We start from the raw sequence: 19,034 nt of genomic DNA, 5'->3' as shown, positions 1-19,034 counted from the left end.
AGGGCCTGAAATTGAGAATATCTTGCAAAATGCAGCAGATTTGAACTTGAGAGTGCTAGAATGTCACTGAACTCAGCTCAGTAGACGCACACACAGATTCGCAAGTATTTTACCAAACATGTAAAATGATTGCGGTTTTCATACGCTATGGACCGACGGTAGGTCGAAATGGATATTGGCTGAATGCATTGTGAAAACGTTGAATAGAACAATGTGAAAAGCACGCTTTTGCATAATACGTGGCAAAAATCGACATGGTAAAGAAAAAAAATCTCACTTTCGAAAAATGAAAATTAAGCACTTTTTAAAAACGCCCAATGAAAAAAGCACCTTTAAGGGCCTTTAAATAACAAAAATAAGCACCTTTAAGCACTTTTTAAAAACGCTACACACCATGTGTATATATATAGATAAAATATTACATTTTGAAGGAAAGAAAATTCCATTAGGTTTGACATGTAGATTCCTGATTATACAAGAATACAAATTATAGATAAAGGCATTTTTTGCAACAAAAAAAACCCAGAAAATTTAAAAACGTTATATAATATGGTTTAGTAATAGATTCAAGTCAAACATGTGGCCATCACATATCTTACAAGTGATTGAGGACTATAACTAATTTATACAAAAAGCTTAATTTAAATAATTATTATTAGACTGGTAGATATGAACTGTAAAAATAGTTACATTTAAGAAAAATTCAAAATAAGAAATTGTTAAAGTTTTTTGCACAAACTAATATTCTAATTTCTTAAGAAATCATAGGAAATTATATAACCATGTTGTAATACAATTTTAAAAGAAATAATAGTAATTTATTTTTGATATGTTTTACTTTAAGATTCATTACTTACAGTTAAAGTGAATACATTGATTTTGCCAGACTCAGGAAACTATGGATACTTTAAGCACTCTTTAAAAATGCTATACAACATGATCTTTGCAGGCATTTTGAATTATTTAAAATTAACTTCTAAATTTCATGTTTTTTTTATATCTTGCTTTTTAATAAAAATAAGTTCAAAAAAGCATATGAATATATATTTTTCAAATGATTCAAAACATTACAGCTACAGCCAGTATAAAAGTGTTCACTAATCTTCGTTTAAAAAGTATAAGCATATTTAATTTTACTTTTAATTATGATCACACTCACAACAAAAAATTCATTCATATCTAGAAAAAATTCTTTGCTTTGTAACCTTGTATTCAATAAAGTTAAGATTTTTGAACACAAAGTAATAAAACTACACTAGTTTTCTTACTTTGAATTCAAAAAAAGTTTATTATGTTGTTTTTAATGACAGACCCATAATTTAAAAAATATATATATATATTTTAATTACAGCTATAAATGAAGCATTGCGGTTGTGGCATTAATTTAAAATACCACCTGCAGCATCTTTTAAATTGAGTCTAAACAGATTATTAAGTAAATTTATGTAAAAATAATATGTTGGAAAATAAGTAGATAGCAAGAGTAACTATACCCTTTGATTTAGTTGAGTAATCCTAGTTAATAAATCAAAATTAGCTTCATTTGAACATGTGACAATGTGTACGATTGTTTATAATTTCAGTTTGGGATTGATATGTTGATGCTTATACAGGAAAAAATTATTGTAATTGATATATGATTAAGAAACAAGTAGGTGACAAGAGTAAGTCTATACCCTTTGACATTAGTTCAGTGAATCCTTGTTAATAAATCAAAATTAGCCCATATATAGCCTAATGTCAATAAGAATAACGTTAAATTTAAAAATCCATAATGCTAAAATAAATGTATTCATTTTTTAAGCCGTTAGAACTAAAATGTATTTTTACTGTTTTATATGTTTATATTTATGCAGTCAATTTTTCCTTCACATTTCTTTTCATCAGTCTCCGAATTTTGAATATTTTTTAACTGAAAAAGTATATTGCTTTGAATATCTCGGGCTCATTATTTAAATTTGTATTGATTTAATAAATTTTTACATACATGCACTATTGAAAAAAAATTAAACATTCATTTACTTGACAAGTGGAGTTGTAATAAATATTCTAAATCTTTAGTTATTATATATATTTTATCATATTAAGCATATTACATATTATTCTTTTATCATATTAAGCATTTTATCATATTAAGCATTTTATCATATTTATCATATGAGAAAAAGGGAACATTTTTGTTTGTATTTTTTATCAAAGTAATCATCAATAGTTAAAAAAATCACTTGGAAGAACTTTTTAATGGTTAAATTACTTTTAGTTTGGGCTTAACATGTTAAACCTTTTGATTTACAAAAACTAAATAAAATCTGCTGTAAAAAAATGATTTTTGAGGTAATTTTTTTTAAGGCATTTCTCCATTTTCCAAGTCCAGGTTTCATTTAGAAAAGCTTGATACTGTTTACATGTTCTGTTTGACTTTCTTTTAGGCAGCATAAAATCTTTTTTTTATTTTTTAAATGAATAATAATAAAAAAACAAAAACAAGACGAAGCATTATAAAGTGGTAAATTTTTAGGTGAGAAAGATAAGATTACCAAAAATTCATCTCTTATGAAATATTTTGCTCTCAAAACTTCAGGTTCATCTCCCTGATCAGTCACTGCTGCAATAAAAAGAACCACAAAATAAATTTTTTCAAGTAAATTATTACTTTTTTTATTAAAGCAATTCAGGGTTAAACAATGCAGCATTTTAGTGAAACAGCATAGGGATAAAAGAATATAACCTTAACACATTGAGTGTCACATCACTTATTGGTGGTTGACACAGAACATTCCATTTAGGTTGTGTCGGCCACTGGTGATTAACAGTGTAAAATATGATACAAAATTATAAAATTTATGTTGTTCTAAGTTGCTATTGAACATTTATCTTATTTATAATTATTGCAAATCAAAATTTGTAACTATGAGAGGTGGGCTTTACAATGCGAAGAACAATACCAGCACTTTTAAACAGCTGCTTGGCAAGTATTTCCTTGAAAATATAGCATGGTTAGAGTGTCAAAAGAATGAAACACACCAAAACAATTTTAAAAACATGAACATCAGTACAGGATTAAATCATACTGTGATATACCTAAAATGCATCATTGGGTGAAATATCATAATTTTGACCTGACCATTTCACAACTACATACTTTAACACTAAGCATAAAAAATTTAGCAAGTTAACTTGCTAAGTTTGATGAAGATGTAAGTTCGCCAAGGGGGATAGATTTATAAATAAATTAATGGACAGATGTTAAAATGTGAATCCCAGAATAAAATAATAGCACGTTTACATTATTATAAAAGCAAAATACATTTAATCAAAGCAATTTTAAAGAATAAGTTTGTTTTTTGTTGAAAAAAAATCAGGCATGGTTGGATACTGTACTTTTCATTTGGTATAAAGTGTCTTGCTAAGATTAATAGAAGAAAAGTAATGAAGGAATGTTGAGGTAATGGTTTGACATTGGGTTGTGATTATCTATTAAATATTTACAACACAAAAAGTCAAAGTAAGGAGAAAAAAAAAATTTCTTCCAAGAATACTAAAATGAGAAAAAGAATTAGCAAGCAACAGACGAAGATAAAAAAGCCCCATCTCAATATCAAATAAAAGTTTATGAGTATCTTGAATACAGCATGTAGAATAGCCATTTCACATTTACTGATGTGCATGTGCTTAAACATGGCACCCATTTTCAAGATTTGACAGACATGAATGAGAATATTTTGACTTGGCCCTCTTGGTCAGTGGTTTTTCAATACTTGTTTCTCCGTTTTAGTCCTTATTTTTCATTGCAACTTTTCTTATAATTCAAACCACTTTTTTTTCATTAATGCTTGGCAAGTCTTGAAAATGGGCATCTACTTTTGAGTGATTGAAACATATCAAATTTTATTTCCTCCTGCATATTTTTGTTACCAAAGAAGCTCTTTAATAAGTAACACAGTAGTGAATATTTCAATCAATTCATAACAATTGGCCTCTAAAGCAAGCAAAAAATATTTGGTAAACTTTTGGTGTGACCTGTAACATTCCACTGATCAGCAAATCTAAAAGCAATGATGGACTGGTGTTACTAATCAAATACTTGGCAGGGCTTTGTTTACTTTAGAGGTCTTGTTTATACCTCTTGAGGTAGTTGAATGACGTTTTATCAGGGGGCAGAGCGGTCGTTGTTAGCCGGGAATTAGCATATATCTTTTTGCAATATAAGTCACATGTAGGCAATTTGCATAGATTATCTTTTAATCATTGGCATAAATGCTATGTAAATTAGATCACTGTAGGTGACTCGTACTAGTGGGTTACTCATACTCTTGAAAAATTCTTATATATAACTACAAAAAATAGTCTGCTAAGTGTGGAGATACCACATTACACAAAAAATTCTATCCATTGCAAATTTATCTATTTGTCAGTAGAAACCTACAATTGATTGTGAGTTGCTGCCAAGTTTACTATCTATATGAATGCTTGAACCTGTAAATAAAGTTTGTTTTCCCCTCAATATTTAGTGCAGTCATTTGTGTAAGACCATGATGAGGCGCTACAGACCATATAGTGTTCTCAGACCATGCAATTGCATGTAAATGCTGTATGCACATGTGCAAGCAGTTTGTCGAAAATAAGAGTTGTCAGCTTTTTAGGCCAGATTCAACGCTTTTAAATTGAAAAAATAATTTTTCTTTCAGTACATTTTCTGATCTCGACTAATTTACTCTTTATTAGAAATCTATTTGACAAATAGTCTCTCAATCAATAACATTCATTAGAAAACTGAGCTTGAAAAATATAATTACGATTTTCTTTATTCAGCGATTAGTCTTTAATAATTAAATAATAATTGTAACTATTTTAGTAAGGAATATTGGCTATTTCATCTATAATATTGCTTTTTAAACAATATTAAGTATTATTTAAACATTTCATTAAGTGCTTTGTTCGGTAAATACATAAATAAAAAAAAATTAAAATCCGATTTAAATCAAATTAGATTTTTTTTTAAATTATGATTTTTGCCAAATCTGCTAAATGAAGAGATCACATGAAAATACAACTAAAATATAGTATTTCTACAAAAAATAATTGCAACAGAGGTTAGAATTGGCTCACTTAAATCTCAATTAACTGGTTCCTATTTTCAGAAAAGTAGTTTTCCCAAGAAAGTCATTAGTAAATATTGACTATTCTCTGAATTTTAGGAAGTAAATGTTTCGAATGTCTCAAAATGTAAACAAATATTTTAACTTGTGTAAAAGGAAACTTACCATCTGGAGGTGTCTGATAGTGAGCAAAATCAGGGAAATAGTCTGTAAGTTTAGATTTTCCAGCTTTGATTTTTTCTGCTAACAGATCTTGTTTATTAAGGAACAATATTACAGATATCGTGCGTAGCCACCTGTTAAAAAGAGTTACAACCTTGAATTATTATTTCCCTTTAAATAAAAATTTTATTACTTGGATACAAAAAATCTTTATACATTACATGTACATTCTTTTTAAAAGGTCAATTTTTCATAGAATTATATTAACCATAGATGTCAGTTATCAATAAAAGTTGAAATTCATGTGGTTTGTGCAGGGTATCTGCTTCATTTTGGATTTTCAAATTCATGACTAATTCCAAGAATTTTTCATGACTTAACGAAGTTATTAATTTCTCTGACAAAAACAGAACAATACATTTAAAAAAGCATTAGAATAATATTAATTTAAGTGATAGGTACAGCTAAAACGGTTATATTCTATATCTTCATATTTATTGATTTTAAAATTAAAAAACAGAGTAAAGAAAGAGTGGAAGTAATAAAATAGCTGAAAAAAATACAAAAGCAAAAAAAAATTTTCCCCCACAGAATTATATTCTAAAGGTACTTTTCTTGTTCACTGGAAAGGAAAGAAATACTCCTGATTTTTATGTTCTCATTTCTGAATAATAAAAAAATCACCAGAACAGGTTTGCTTAAGCAAGAATTTTAAATTCATAAAATTAAAAAAAAAAATAATTGAATAAAAAAAATTTAAATCAAAGAAGTTTAAAAAATGTTTTACTCTAGAAATGATGTTCTTTCTTTCCATTTTTTTTTTGTTGTTGTTGTTGAAAGAACACCTTAATTTTTAAAGAACAGGATAAAAAAAGTTTTATATTTTAATAAAATATGACTGTGGGTGGGGATTTGTTACAAATTCACATATTCGGAATGTCATAAAATTTGGAGAGGGATTAATTCCATTTTAAAAAATAGATTTTTTGGCGACCTAAATCCATCACTTTCCATGTTTTTTTTCTTTAAAAAAAAAATTAAAATCATGACATTTCATGACAATTTTTGTTAAATATCAAAATTTATGACTTTCCAGGTGCACAGATACCCTATCTTTACAATAATAATTGAAAACTTGCAATTAAAAAAGAAAGAAAATGAAATTTAAGTTAAGAGTCTTTTTCATTTTAGCCGTATTCTAGGTCATCTGTGACTATGAGAAAAAACAAGACCCCAAATTTTGCTATTATCTGGGGAAGGAAAAAAATGGTGTAAAATATAACTATGTATTACCTGTTGTTCCAAATACTTTTGAACAAATCGAGAGATTCTCTGAGCCTGTTCTGGTTAGGATCTTCTCTTAATACCATATTATAACTACTACAAGCTGTCACAAAAATAATAGCTGTAACATCATTGAAGCACTGAATCCATTTACGTCTCTCGTCACGTTGACCACCCACATCAAACATGCTGTGGAAAGAAATTATTTTAGCTACATAATTTAAATAATTTATTTTGGGACTATATAAAAGGAAGTATTTCTCTAACTTATAAACTTATTGTTGCTATATCGAATGACAGTTTTGTAAAACCAGGGTATCTGCTACATTTTAGATTTTTCAAATCCACGACTTTTCATGAATAATTCCAAGAATTTTTCATGACTTAGCNTATAAAAGGAAGTATTTCTCTAACTTATAAACTTATTGTTGCTATATCAAATGACAGTTTTGTAAAACACTTTTTAGAATTATTCTCAGTAATAATTTCTAAATTTAACAATTTCTCTCATTTCTCTTTCATTCTCATGTGCACTCACTTCATTTGGGGTTGGTGGCCTACCTACCAATCCCAAATGAAGTGAGTGCACATGATTCCAAGTCTTGGATAAAGATTATTATGAGACTAGTAGGATGAGAAATAGGGATAAGGTCTTAAAGCCCGATGTTTACATTTTCATGGATGAAGTTCGCTTTGATTTCATTCTAATGCATAACTATGCTTGCCTTACATAGAGCCCATTTGGCCAACTGTGACCATCTTTTACAGAGATATTTCCCGGGTGAAAGGGCCAGCCCGATCTTCAGATAAGCCATATTTAAGATCTCTCATTGGCACAAAACATTGCTTAATATAATGAACCCTTTTTTATAATAATTATTGTCCTTTTTTAATTAAGGCACAGTCACCTTACCATAAACTAAAGAGGAAATCTAAGCAAAAATGATAAAAAAATAATAATAATCCTCTATCAATAAAGTAACAAGATAACGTGAAGAATTTAAAGATCGATAGATAAATTGTACAAGTAGTGAAAATGAATCCATTGTATAAAAACGAGGATTAATAGCGAAAAATTCCACAAACTATGATACATTTACACAATTGAAGGTTTTCAATGAAAAATCTGAATCTGAGGTAATGAAAAATCTGCCAAGCAGAAACTTATCTTATTGCGCCAATTCTAAGGATGGGAAACGAATTTTCTTTTTCCCTCTCCTTCTCATACTTCAATTCTCTTTACTCACACAGCTTCATGAATAAAAACATAAAAAATGGATCCTTTTTTTCCACGAATTAGAAAAGAAAGAAAAGAAAGGCTTGAAACAATCTATCACTTATTATATTATATATCACAATATATGAGGGAGTAGGAGCCTAAATTAGAAAGAAGTAGCCACCTTTTAAGAATAGTTGGGAGTCCATAGAGTCCAAGGTAGAAAAAAAGTACCAAATAGTCGCTTTTTCAGTGCGCATAGCCAGACTTAGCCACAAAAAATAAGCACCTTTTAAGAGCTCAAAAAATATTTTTAATCACTTCCGCCCCCCCCCCAAAAATCATAATTAGGATGATCTGTGCAATAATAAATAAAAAAATTTCTACTATTTCAAATTCTTAACTTATAAATATAAAATCAATAAAATTCAAAAACATTTTCAAAAACTATACATAATCATGATAAAATAACTAGTTTCTGATAAATATTGCAGAGAAAATTGTAAAAATCATGCATTTTTTTGTTATTTAGAATGACAATCGCAGGTAAAGAAAAAAATCTCTTTTTAAAAGATAGAAAATTTAGCACTTTTCACAAACCCCGAATAAAATAAGCACCTTTAAGAGCTTTTAAAAAACGTAAATCAAAAATAAGCACTTTTTTAAAAAGGCTACGCACTCTGTTTTTAGTCACCAGTCACTTTACGATAGTTGAAAAAATAGTTATGAAAAAGGATAAATAAATGATTTTAACATTACTTCAACAAGAAGACTTAAAGGATACTTCTATTAAAAATAAAAATAGCAAAATTAATAGAAACAGGTAAGGAAAGTTAGGTTGAACTGGTCAATTTCAATATCAGCTGTAATGAATTGGACACATTATAATCAACTTAAAAACAAAAATAAAATAGATGAATAGTGACAATTGAAAAAAATTACTTATGTTAATGTTTTGCTTTACAGTTATTTTTTTATTTATTTATTTTATTTAGCTATTTTTAATAAGAAAGAAGCAATGAAAAGACAAACATTATACTTGATTTTGCATTACGATTAAAAGAGCAACAGTATCAGAGAAACATTGAATTTATATAAATATTTACAAACAAGAGACTCACTGAAAATTGACTTTATCGACTTGGAACTTAGTTTCAAATATGCCTGATGTTAAAACACGACACCGTAGTATATCCTAAAAAGATTGTTATTACTTTAAAAGGGACAGCACAATACAGTTTTGTACAACATAGCACAATAATAAAATAGTAATTACGATTACAAAAAATTATTTTAATTAAAAAAAATTACCTCTAATAATTACAAAATAATAAATTAATTTATTGTTTTAAAACAGATTGTGTGATTAATTAAGCATTTTTTTTTAAAAAAAAAACTTCATATAAAACTTTTCCTGAAACTCTTTCTGGTTTGCCTTTCCAATCAATAAATTCTGTTAAATTTCTTTTGACAAGGAAGAACAGAATTATGACTGAATTTCTGTTATTCGGTTAAATATTCTGACAAGTTGCAATTGCAGTATAGAATTATTAAAGAAGCCTACTTTAACTTGGTAACACATAGTAGCCAATACAACTGATTTTGTATCATTCTGTATTAAATTAAAAATCAAAATCAGTCATTTTAGCACAAACATAAAAAGATAGCATTCTTAAAAGCAAAATTATACATATATGTTTTTTTTTTAAAAAAAGCATGGCTGATAATTTTTTTTTCTCCTTTACCAGACATTCAGGGCTGATTGTGAGCCCAACTCAAACATCCTGAAAATTTCTTGAGTAAAATTATTAATGACGCATTTAGAAATATTAATGTTGTTGTAAATTGAAATCAATGCTATTTTCAAAACATGAGATTCAAAATAAATTATAAGCAGCATAGTTTAAATGAATAATCATGTGTAAGTTTATTTTTATCACTAATCACACTTATTAATAAACACATAACTACAATAATAAATAAATAAAACAAATATTAAAAAACAATTCTTTAATTGAATAAAGTATGCCTTATCCACAAATAAATTGGATGTTTGATTCAATATTTATGAGGCACAGTCATACCTTTGCGCGCACTAGTAATAGTATAAATAAACAAATTAATAAAACAATAGACTGCGAGAACAAATTCTAATGAAAATGAAAAAGTTAATATTAAGTGACATTCTATTGACTAAATAAAAAATAAAAAAACATGGATCTGTTTATACTGTTGGCAGCTTGCCAACAAAGGAAAAAATATCAAAAATAAATAAAACGGAATAAAAATTATCCTTTGCAAATATAAATTCTTAACATAACTTGAAGCTTCTGAACATTTGGAACTCCTGAAACCTCCAGATCGCAGTTAAAGAAAAATCCGGAAATCCATATTTTTTTCGGAGTACAATCCATCTCTGGACTTTAAAAAAAAAAAATGATAATAATAACAAAAATTAAACAATTAATCAAACTACAAAGTTGCTGAGCTGCAGGAAAATAAAACTGATTTAGTCCACCGAATTTTTCCAAAGAATGATTTCAGTCTTCAGGACTGAAGAGTGGCACCCATGCTTCTCACACACTAATTAATATTTGGTTATTAATTAAAATTCACAAATCAATAATTTTAACTCAGTAACTAATTAAGATTGAAATGCATGCATTGTATGGATTGCAATGAAGCCATATCACTATCTACAGCCTACCACAGCTCAAATATACAGTACGGAAATATGAGAAAGAACACCAACTTACTTGTTCATTTGGTGTGTAATCACTTTTTTTTATGACACTCACCCTATCTAAGAAACTGAAAGCAAACAATTACAAGATGTCAGTACACAAGCAAGGTTATCACTATACTGATAAAATTATTTGTAATCATTTCAATAGTTATTAATTTAATTGTTTGATTTATCCTGGATATATATTTACTTGATTCTGGCTAAGGTATTGAAAACAACTTTTTGTTATTATCTTCTACTATAAAGCATTTTAAATATTAGATTTTAAAAATAAATTACAAAAAATAGCATATGAATTATAAATGCAGTTTAACTCACTTATAAAAATTGTGAAGGGTTGCAATATTTGTTCTTTGCAACTGCGTGCTCATAAAAAACGGGTTCATGTAAAAATAATAAAAATTCTCAAAAAAGTTACTAAATTAAAAATATACTAGATCTTAATTTATTTTTAATTGCGTACAGTATAAAAGTTAGTTAGTTAAACTGTTTTGATTTTTCTTATAGTCTCTTTGTAATCTATTATATATAATTCTCTTACGTGGCTCCCAAATTTTGGCTGTATTTCTTTTCCGCTGGTGGCAACGTTTGCTTTGTTCTGAAAACACCAAAGCATTCTGCCTTTTAATGATGTGTTTCTGATCTAATATATATAATTCTCTTACGTGGCTNGACAAGAGACGCTCGTTTACATTTCAAATTGTCAAAAAAGATTTAATAATCCAATGTAATTCTGATATTTAGTAATATTATGAGATGGAAGTTGCTATATCCATTAAAGTTTCTATACAAAATAAAAATATTTTGGTCTCAATAAATTTTCCTTTTTTTTGTTATTTTAGGATATAAAACAAAATTTTTCAAACTTTAATGAGCGTAGAACAAGTATTGCATTGCTTTATATCTTTTAAATGACTCATAATAATTTTAAAGAGCAAAAGTTTTTTTAATTCAATATTTTTACTTTACTTAAGGCACTTTTTGCACTTTTTAAGGGCATTAGTTGAGATTTTTTAGGTCATCAAAATCCGGGCTCCAGTTATCACTATACTGATAAAACTATTTTTAATCATTTCAATAGTTATTAATTTAATTGTTTGATTTATCCCGGATACATATTTACTTGATTCTGCTAAGGTTTTGAAAACAACTTTTTGTTATTATCTTCTACTATAAAGCATTTTAAAAATAAATTACAAAAAATAGCATATGAATTATAAATACAGTTTAACTCACTTATAAAAATTGTGAAAGGGTTGCAATATTTGTTCTTTGCAACTGAGTGCTCATAAAAAACAGGTTCATGTAAAAATAATAAAAATTCTCAAAAAAGTTACTAAATTAAAAATATACTAGATCTTAATTTATTTTTAATTGTGTACAGTATAAAAGAAGTTAGTTAGTTAAACTGTTTTGATTTTTCTTATAGTCTCTTTGTAATTTTGAATAAAACTCATGGCCCAAAAAAGAGGGCATCAACACCAAAATGATTTTGCTGACACAGAACCATCAAGACGGATATTGCCAAACCAATAAACATCAAAAAGGAATTAGCTGAGCTATGGTTTTGGAATGGAGTAGAAATATTATAAATCAAAAATAATGCTCAGTGAAACCAGGGTTCATCTTTCAAAAGAGAACAATGTTCCCATTAACTTAGTAATATGTATCAAACAAGTATTTTCGATTTCTCAGTCAAATTCAGGTTATCGTTGAATCAGGCCTCGTTATAAGAAAGTTTGACTGTATGATACATATTTAAATATAAATTCCCTAATCATATTTTTTTATTTTGACAAATTTTCTTTCTGGGGCTTGTAGTAAATCAGTAGATAAATATGGAAAAAAATCAGCACTTTTTCTCCATAAAATAAATAGGATGTATCAACAAAAACATATTTTTTAAAAATTTTTCTTAAGAGTTTAGATAGATTTGTAAACATAAATTAGTTTTTCTTAATTCAAAAATCAATTATCAAAACCATAATTGTTGAATTGATTTTTTTTCTAATACAAGCATGCTACTTCCTTGAATAAAAGAGGGGAAAAAAACTTATTTATAGTATAAGAAGTGGTTAAGAACATAAAAATTAATTTAATTATCTTTAATAGCTAGAAAGCTGATAATTTTTTTTTTGTTACATATGAACAAAAAACAATTTAAAACATCAATGTAAAAATTTATGAGTAAGATAATTTGTTATGCTTTAGATATCAGAATAGGCACCTTTAAAATTATTATAATAATGAAGGAAAGGAAAGAAACTATAATATTTTGCACTTAATTCACTTAAAAATAAAACTTCTGATTTTGGCAGATCACCCAACTGGAACATCTGCTCCTGCACCCCAGACTCCTAAGTCAAGTAAACTGAGATGGGAGCAGAAGGCCTTGGCCCTTTTTGGGCTGTCATGCCACTGAGTTTAATTTAAAAATCATACACAGAAGACTGATTGAAAAAAATCCTTTTTAGTTCTTAACTAGTCTTTAATGCTAAAAATCTCTGTTTTCTATGTGACCTTAGCTTTTATTTTAAAGGATTCCAAAACATGAAAGGAAGAATCATATTAAATATGTCCAATAATAAATGACTTTCTGTTAAATTTCCAATCATTATTGAATTGTTAATTCCAAAAAATCATCATATAGACCAAATATGTAAAAATTACAAAGCTGGGAAATTTATTATCTTTATGTATATATAAAAAAAAACTTTAATTCAACATTTCATTAAAATTAGTATGTGTGATCAATGTTTCTTCACCAAATAATAAAAAAATTATAATTTTGGGGAAAAACACAGCTGTAAGTAGCTAAACTAGATTCAATAATTGGATTTTTTTTTCATAAAATAACTTAAGAAAACTGTAATTTCTAAAAATCACAATCCAATAAGACAGATAAGAAAACTTAAATATTATGCGCAATTAGCGGATGGTGTTTAACAAGTCAACTTCACAAATTAAGATTTTTAATTCAATTTAATCAAAAAGGGAGATGATAATCACAAAGTGATAAGGCTCTGTCGATAATTGTCTTAAACCAGACGATCCCCAAATCCAAGCATTGTGGTATTGATTTACAAATAAAACAATGCACTACACCAGGAATGGCGAACCAATGGCACCCGTGCCATTTATGTCAAGCCACATAATATTTTGGGCACGCCACCGATCACGAAGTTCACTGTGAAGCAATTTACTAATTAAATTAAAATTCATAAAAAATTAAACAATTATTAACAAAAATATTACAATTAATGCCAAAAAACAATTAATTACCATAAAAAACTAGCTAACAATAAATAACTAGCAGAAAAAAAATTAACAGATCAGCTTAAAATAACATCTTACAACCTATTATAAGTTATTTGTCATCTAATCTGCAACAACAGAAGTCACACTGATGTTACTTTAAGTTGAATTACGCGTAACTGAGACATTGGGAAAGGTATTCTTTTTCATAGTAAATAAAGAGTTTTGTGTTGATAGTATTTAGTGTTATTATTTTCTAATAATCACGAAGTCAAAATTGTTTGACGGCACATATATGACCAAATTAAACAATATTTTAGAAAAAAGGGCACGTTGGTGCAAAAGGTTCGCCACCCCTGCACTACACTATCGTCATCTCAGAGATGAAACAGTAATGGCTAAGCGCAATCAGTGCAGAAAAGGGAAACAAAATTTTCTTTTGAGGAAAAAAAAAAGAAAAGGCAACGTGTAGTTGCCATTCCCTTTCTTTGAAAGTCGAGACATTTTCGACTTTATTCCAGAAGAAGGAAAACGCAAACATAAAAAGTAAATGGCATGACTATAATTTATCAAGATCTACCACTGTTTTTTAGCATTGTTCTTAGAATGTGGAGACAGAAGAATATAGAGTAATCTTGTCTCTCATCTCCAAAAAAGCTAGCATAAAAGGAGGATCTCAATAATATAAAAAGTAATCATCAGCTTGGAAAAAAAAAATTATGATTTTTTTTTTATTGCTTTTTAGCACAACTACAAATAAATGTATGAATTTTTTTTTTTTTGCTAGCTTTGATTGAGTTAAAAATTCCCTGAGAATTTCAGGTTTTGGAGTAAATTTACAATTTCTACTGACATTTCTTGGTGCATACAAACCCTGAACAAAAAACAAATATTATAAGACAAATTTAGTGACTGAAATTGAGGTAATAAAACGCATTTGGAAATTCCTCAACTTTTGAAATGTAAGAAATCTTTTGGCTGATAACATACAATCACATTCAAGATTGTCATGTGACGGCAGTTATTAATTTAATAATATTTTTATATGCATTTAACATAATTCGGCAACATGTGTTTTAATTACATTAAACGATCAAAAACACAAAATTTTAATTAAGTTAAATACATCTTAGAATGCAGTTAAAAGCAAAATTATTTTAGTTATAACTTTAAAATAGACAGTTTTAAAGTTTAGTTAACAAAACTTTAAAATAGATAACAATAATTTCTCAACTATTTTTAGTCACATGTATTTTCTTACATTTACATTGTACATGGAATTCTTAAATGATAGAAAAGCTAACACTGCATTTCTTGCACATAAAAAAAAAACATTATAAATGAATATTTATTATTATAAAAGAATATTTGTTATTAGAAATTTTATTATTACATATTATATTATTATAGACAAGGGGCAGATCTGGAGCTAATTTGTACAGGGTATCTGCTAAATTTTAGATTTTTAAATGTATGACTTTTCATGGCTAATTCAAAGAATTTTTCATGACTTTACAAAATTACTATTTTCTCCGACAAAAACACAATAGTAAATTCAAAAAAGTATCATAATAACATTAATTGAAATTATAGGTGCAACCAAAATTGTTTTACTCTGCATCTTCATAGTTATAGATTTTTAATTTAAAAAACAGAGTAAATAAAGATTTGAAGAAATAAAATAGCTGAAAAAATACAAAAGTAATTTTTTTTTTCTTTTTCCCACAGAATAATATTCTAAAGATACTTTTCTTGTTCAAGGGAAAGGAAAGAAATACTTCTGATTTTTCTGCTCTCATTTCAGAATTAAAAAAATTTGCCAGTCACTGGTTTGCTTCCACTAGAATTTCAAATTAATAAAATAATAAATAAAAATTCTGAAATCACAGAAGTTTAAAAGATAATTTGCTCTAGAAATGACGTTTTTTTCTTTTTCTTTTCATTTTTTGAAAGAACACAATTTTTAAAGAGCACGATAAAAACATTTGATATTTTAATAAAATATGATTGTGAGTGGGGAGTTAGTTACAAATTCAGATATTCGGAACACCAAGAAATTGGGAGAGGGGTAAATTCCAGTTTAATAATTAGATTTTTCGGTGACCTAAATTCATGACTTTTTCTTAAAAAAAATAGCTAAAATCATGACAAATTTTGTTCAATACCGAAATTCATGATTTTCCAGGTGCGTGGATATCCTGTTAGTACCCTCTATCCAAGGTTTTCAACCAGGCACTATAATTTAAGTTGAACTTTGGTTTTTATTGGAATTTTCGAGATGTATACTTCCCTTGTAAATTAACTAAGTTACTACTAGTCAAAGAGGGGCTGAACTCTATTACGAACAAAATTCAACATATATTATGCTATTATTTAACAAAAAATAAGTTCAACTTACTACTTAGCACAATCAATTAGCTGGTACTCATTTGATCTCTCAAAGGTGGACTGAACTCCCTTGTCTTTCCATAGGATCTCTGTATGCTCATAAAATTCCTGAAATAAATTAGGTCACTTTCATTTAGAATTCAAACTACGAAAATATAGAGACCAAAGGTAATTCACTTATTTATCTTTGCAATATTTTTAATACAATTAGTAAAATTAAAAACAAGATTTATAGATTTGTTTACAATGACTGATTTTAAAGTAAGTCTATTCTTTGTTACCAAGATTATTTTTTCTTTCACTTGATGCAGCAACGTTTATGCCACTCAGCATTTATAGAGATTTCTTTCTTTCTTTTAAGCTGTATGTAGCTTACATTTCATTTCAACCCTAATTATTTATTGAAAAACTAATTGATTTTAAAGTTTATTAGTAATTCATAAAAATAATTAACAAAATTTTGTGACAGTTATAGTTATGTGATAAAAATATTAGAGATGAACAAGTACTTATGTATCATCTTGTTGATCATTTTTGCCAACACCATGTCAAATTCATTTCGGTAACTTCCAAATTAATTTTCACACCGTTATTGATGAAAGAAATATACCAACATAACTTAACACATCCAAAAATGAGAAAATATAAAAATTTTAATCACTTCCAAATTTATTTTCACACAGAAAAAATAAAAAATGGTGAAAAAATTTGGAAAGAACAAAATATTTTTCTACTGCCTCTATATAAATGAATTTTGTTTGAAAAAGGTTATATTAAAGCTTGCAATAACCTCACCAAACCCAGCTTAGTAGACGCACATGCAGACTCACAAGTATTTCATCAAATATGTAAAAGGATTGGGGAACGATGGTACCCCGAAATAGATTGTGGTAGAATGAATTGTGAAAATGTTGAATAGAACAATGTGAAAAGCACACTTTTGCATAATACGTGGCAAAAATAGACAAGGTAAAGAAAAAAATTCTCATTTCGAAAAGGCAGAACTAAGTATTTTTTAAAAACACCCAATGAAAAAAAGCATTATTAAGCGCTTTTAAAAAATGAAAAATAAGCACCTTTAAGCAATTTTTAAAACTGCTATGCACAATGTTTAAGAAGCAGAACTTAGCTGGAGAAATTAATTTTCAAATTATGTTTAAAAGGGTTTTGAATAAAAAAATTAGCTTTTGCTAAACATGAAGAATTATTTAGAAATATTTATATTTGTTTATATTATACAGGGCCAGGGCACCGCCGCAAGCCAGTTTGTAATTCTAAATTTTTTTTTTTTTTTTTTTTAAATTGAGNTTTTCGTTTTAAATTTGTTCATTTAGTCATCCCCTTCTTGACAACTAATATTTAATTTAAAAGATGCTAAAAAATTATCAAATACTTGTAATTTTTTTAATGTTGTATGCTCTTTTATTCCCTCTAAGAAATTAAGAACATCGAAAATATGCTTCCTTCTTTTGCCCTGTGGCAGAATTTTTCCGAGCTATCTGCGACAAAACTCTCTAGCACTAACATCTATATGCAAGATACTTTTAATAATATTAAACATATATGCTAATAACTTAAAATAACAAAAGTGCTGTGTTTACAAAAAATATTAAATATATACATATATAATTATTTTAACTGAATATGTTAAAATTTTTTATTCTAATATCATGGGTGATATTTTCGCATTTTGTATAGTAGGGGTACACAACCTGCGGCCCAAATGCGGCCCTTCGACTACTGAAGTGCGGCCCGCGAGAACTTCTAAACACAATAAAAAAAGTTTAAAAAATGGCAATTTTTAATCGCACTTTTAAGTCATCACGTTTTGACACAATCAATTATAACAGATTCTTTAGTAAATGTACGTTTAATGCGCTTTCTTCAAGCCAATTTTATCATAAATATAAATGATTTTTTTTAAACAGTTATTTCCGCTTTTCTAAGTGATTTCGGAAATCCCGAATTTTTATTACGAAGCGAGTTTCAGATCGCCCATTTAAATAATCACTTTTTGGTGCCCTTTATTTGTGACGATTTCATCTTAAATCTAAGTGATTTTTTATCTTTTTTTTTTGCAATTCTTTCGTTTTTTCCAACAATTTTCTTCGGCAGTTATTGCTATGCGTTCCCACATATCATAGAAAATTCCAATTATTCTATTACGACATGCAAATTTTAAATCAAGCATTTGACAAGCTTTATTCGTGCTGAGTTCAGCATAAATATAAGTAATTTTTTCACCCAATTATTTCTATACTTTTTCCACATGATTTTGACGATCCCGTTATTTAACTATGATGTTATTACGGCACGTGATTGTTAATCGCGCAATTAAATAATCACTTTTTGATACAGTATTTTGGTGCAGTTTTATCGTAAATCCTTGTTATTTTTCCGCAATGAATATGATTTGGTCGAATGTGGTAGTGAATTGTGATTTGGTCAAAAACCAAATATTCGTTAAAAAAAAAGAAGAAAAATCGACTGAACGCCGTACACTTGGGGCCAAATAGCAAAATCTTTTAGCAGCATAGCATCACTGAAACTGAAATTTCAATGCTCAGAAAAATATTTCCTGGAAAAACGTATTCATAAATTAACTCTAAAAAATAAGGCCAATCAAGAACGTTTTTGAAAATGTCAAAAAGCGAAACAGAGAACATAAAGATCAATCTTAATTTTTGAAAGAAAATTTTAAAGCTGAACATCTCAGTTTTCCAATTACCAGAAAAAGCCAAGAATTAAGTCAACAGAAATGCTATTAAAAATTACTGCGTTATAATAAAAACGTCTAAAAAAAGTTTTTTTTTTATTAAAAAAAAATAAAAAGTTAGAAAAAACGTACTTAATTTTTTTAATGAAAATCTAATGCTGAAAATCG

General features: G+C 27.6%; 1 protein-coding gene across 2 annotated transcripts in view; it reads right to left on the bottom strand.

Annotated features, from left to right (window-relative positions):
- LOC107439392 (G protein alpha s subunit) overlaps nucleotides 1-19,034 on the bottom strand; it is a 42,947-nt gene that overhangs the window by 2,423 nt on the left and 21,490 nt on the right. For both annotated transcript variants that reach the window (XM_043042822.2, XM_071184385.1), the window contains exons 5-10: nucleotides 16,161-16,258; nucleotides 10,518-10,572; nucleotides 8,883-8,956; nucleotides 6,555-6,734; nucleotides 5,265-5,395; nucleotides 2,538-2,605 (exon numbers count right to left, since the gene is read on the bottom strand). In XM_043042822.2, the coding sequence (XP_042898756.1) occupies nucleotides 2,538-2,605; nucleotides 5,265-5,395; nucleotides 6,555-6,734; nucleotides 8,883-8,956; nucleotides 10,518-10,572; nucleotides 16,161-16,258 (606 nt within the window). The remainder of the gene's footprint in view (nucleotides 1-2,537; nucleotides 2,606-5,264; nucleotides 5,396-6,554; nucleotides 6,735-8,882; nucleotides 8,957-10,517; nucleotides 10,573-16,160; nucleotides 16,259-19,034) is intronic.

This window comes from Parasteatoda tepidariorum, chromosome 8 (assembly GCF_043381705.1).
Source record: "Parasteatoda tepidariorum isolate YZ-2023 chromosome 8, CAS_Ptep_4.0, whole genome shotgun sequence".
In the NCBI taxonomy this organism is placed as follows: domain Eukaryota; kingdom Metazoa; phylum Arthropoda; class Arachnida; order Araneae; family Theridiidae; genus Parasteatoda; species Parasteatoda tepidariorum.
This window is presented reverse-complemented; position numbering and strand designations above follow the sequence as displayed.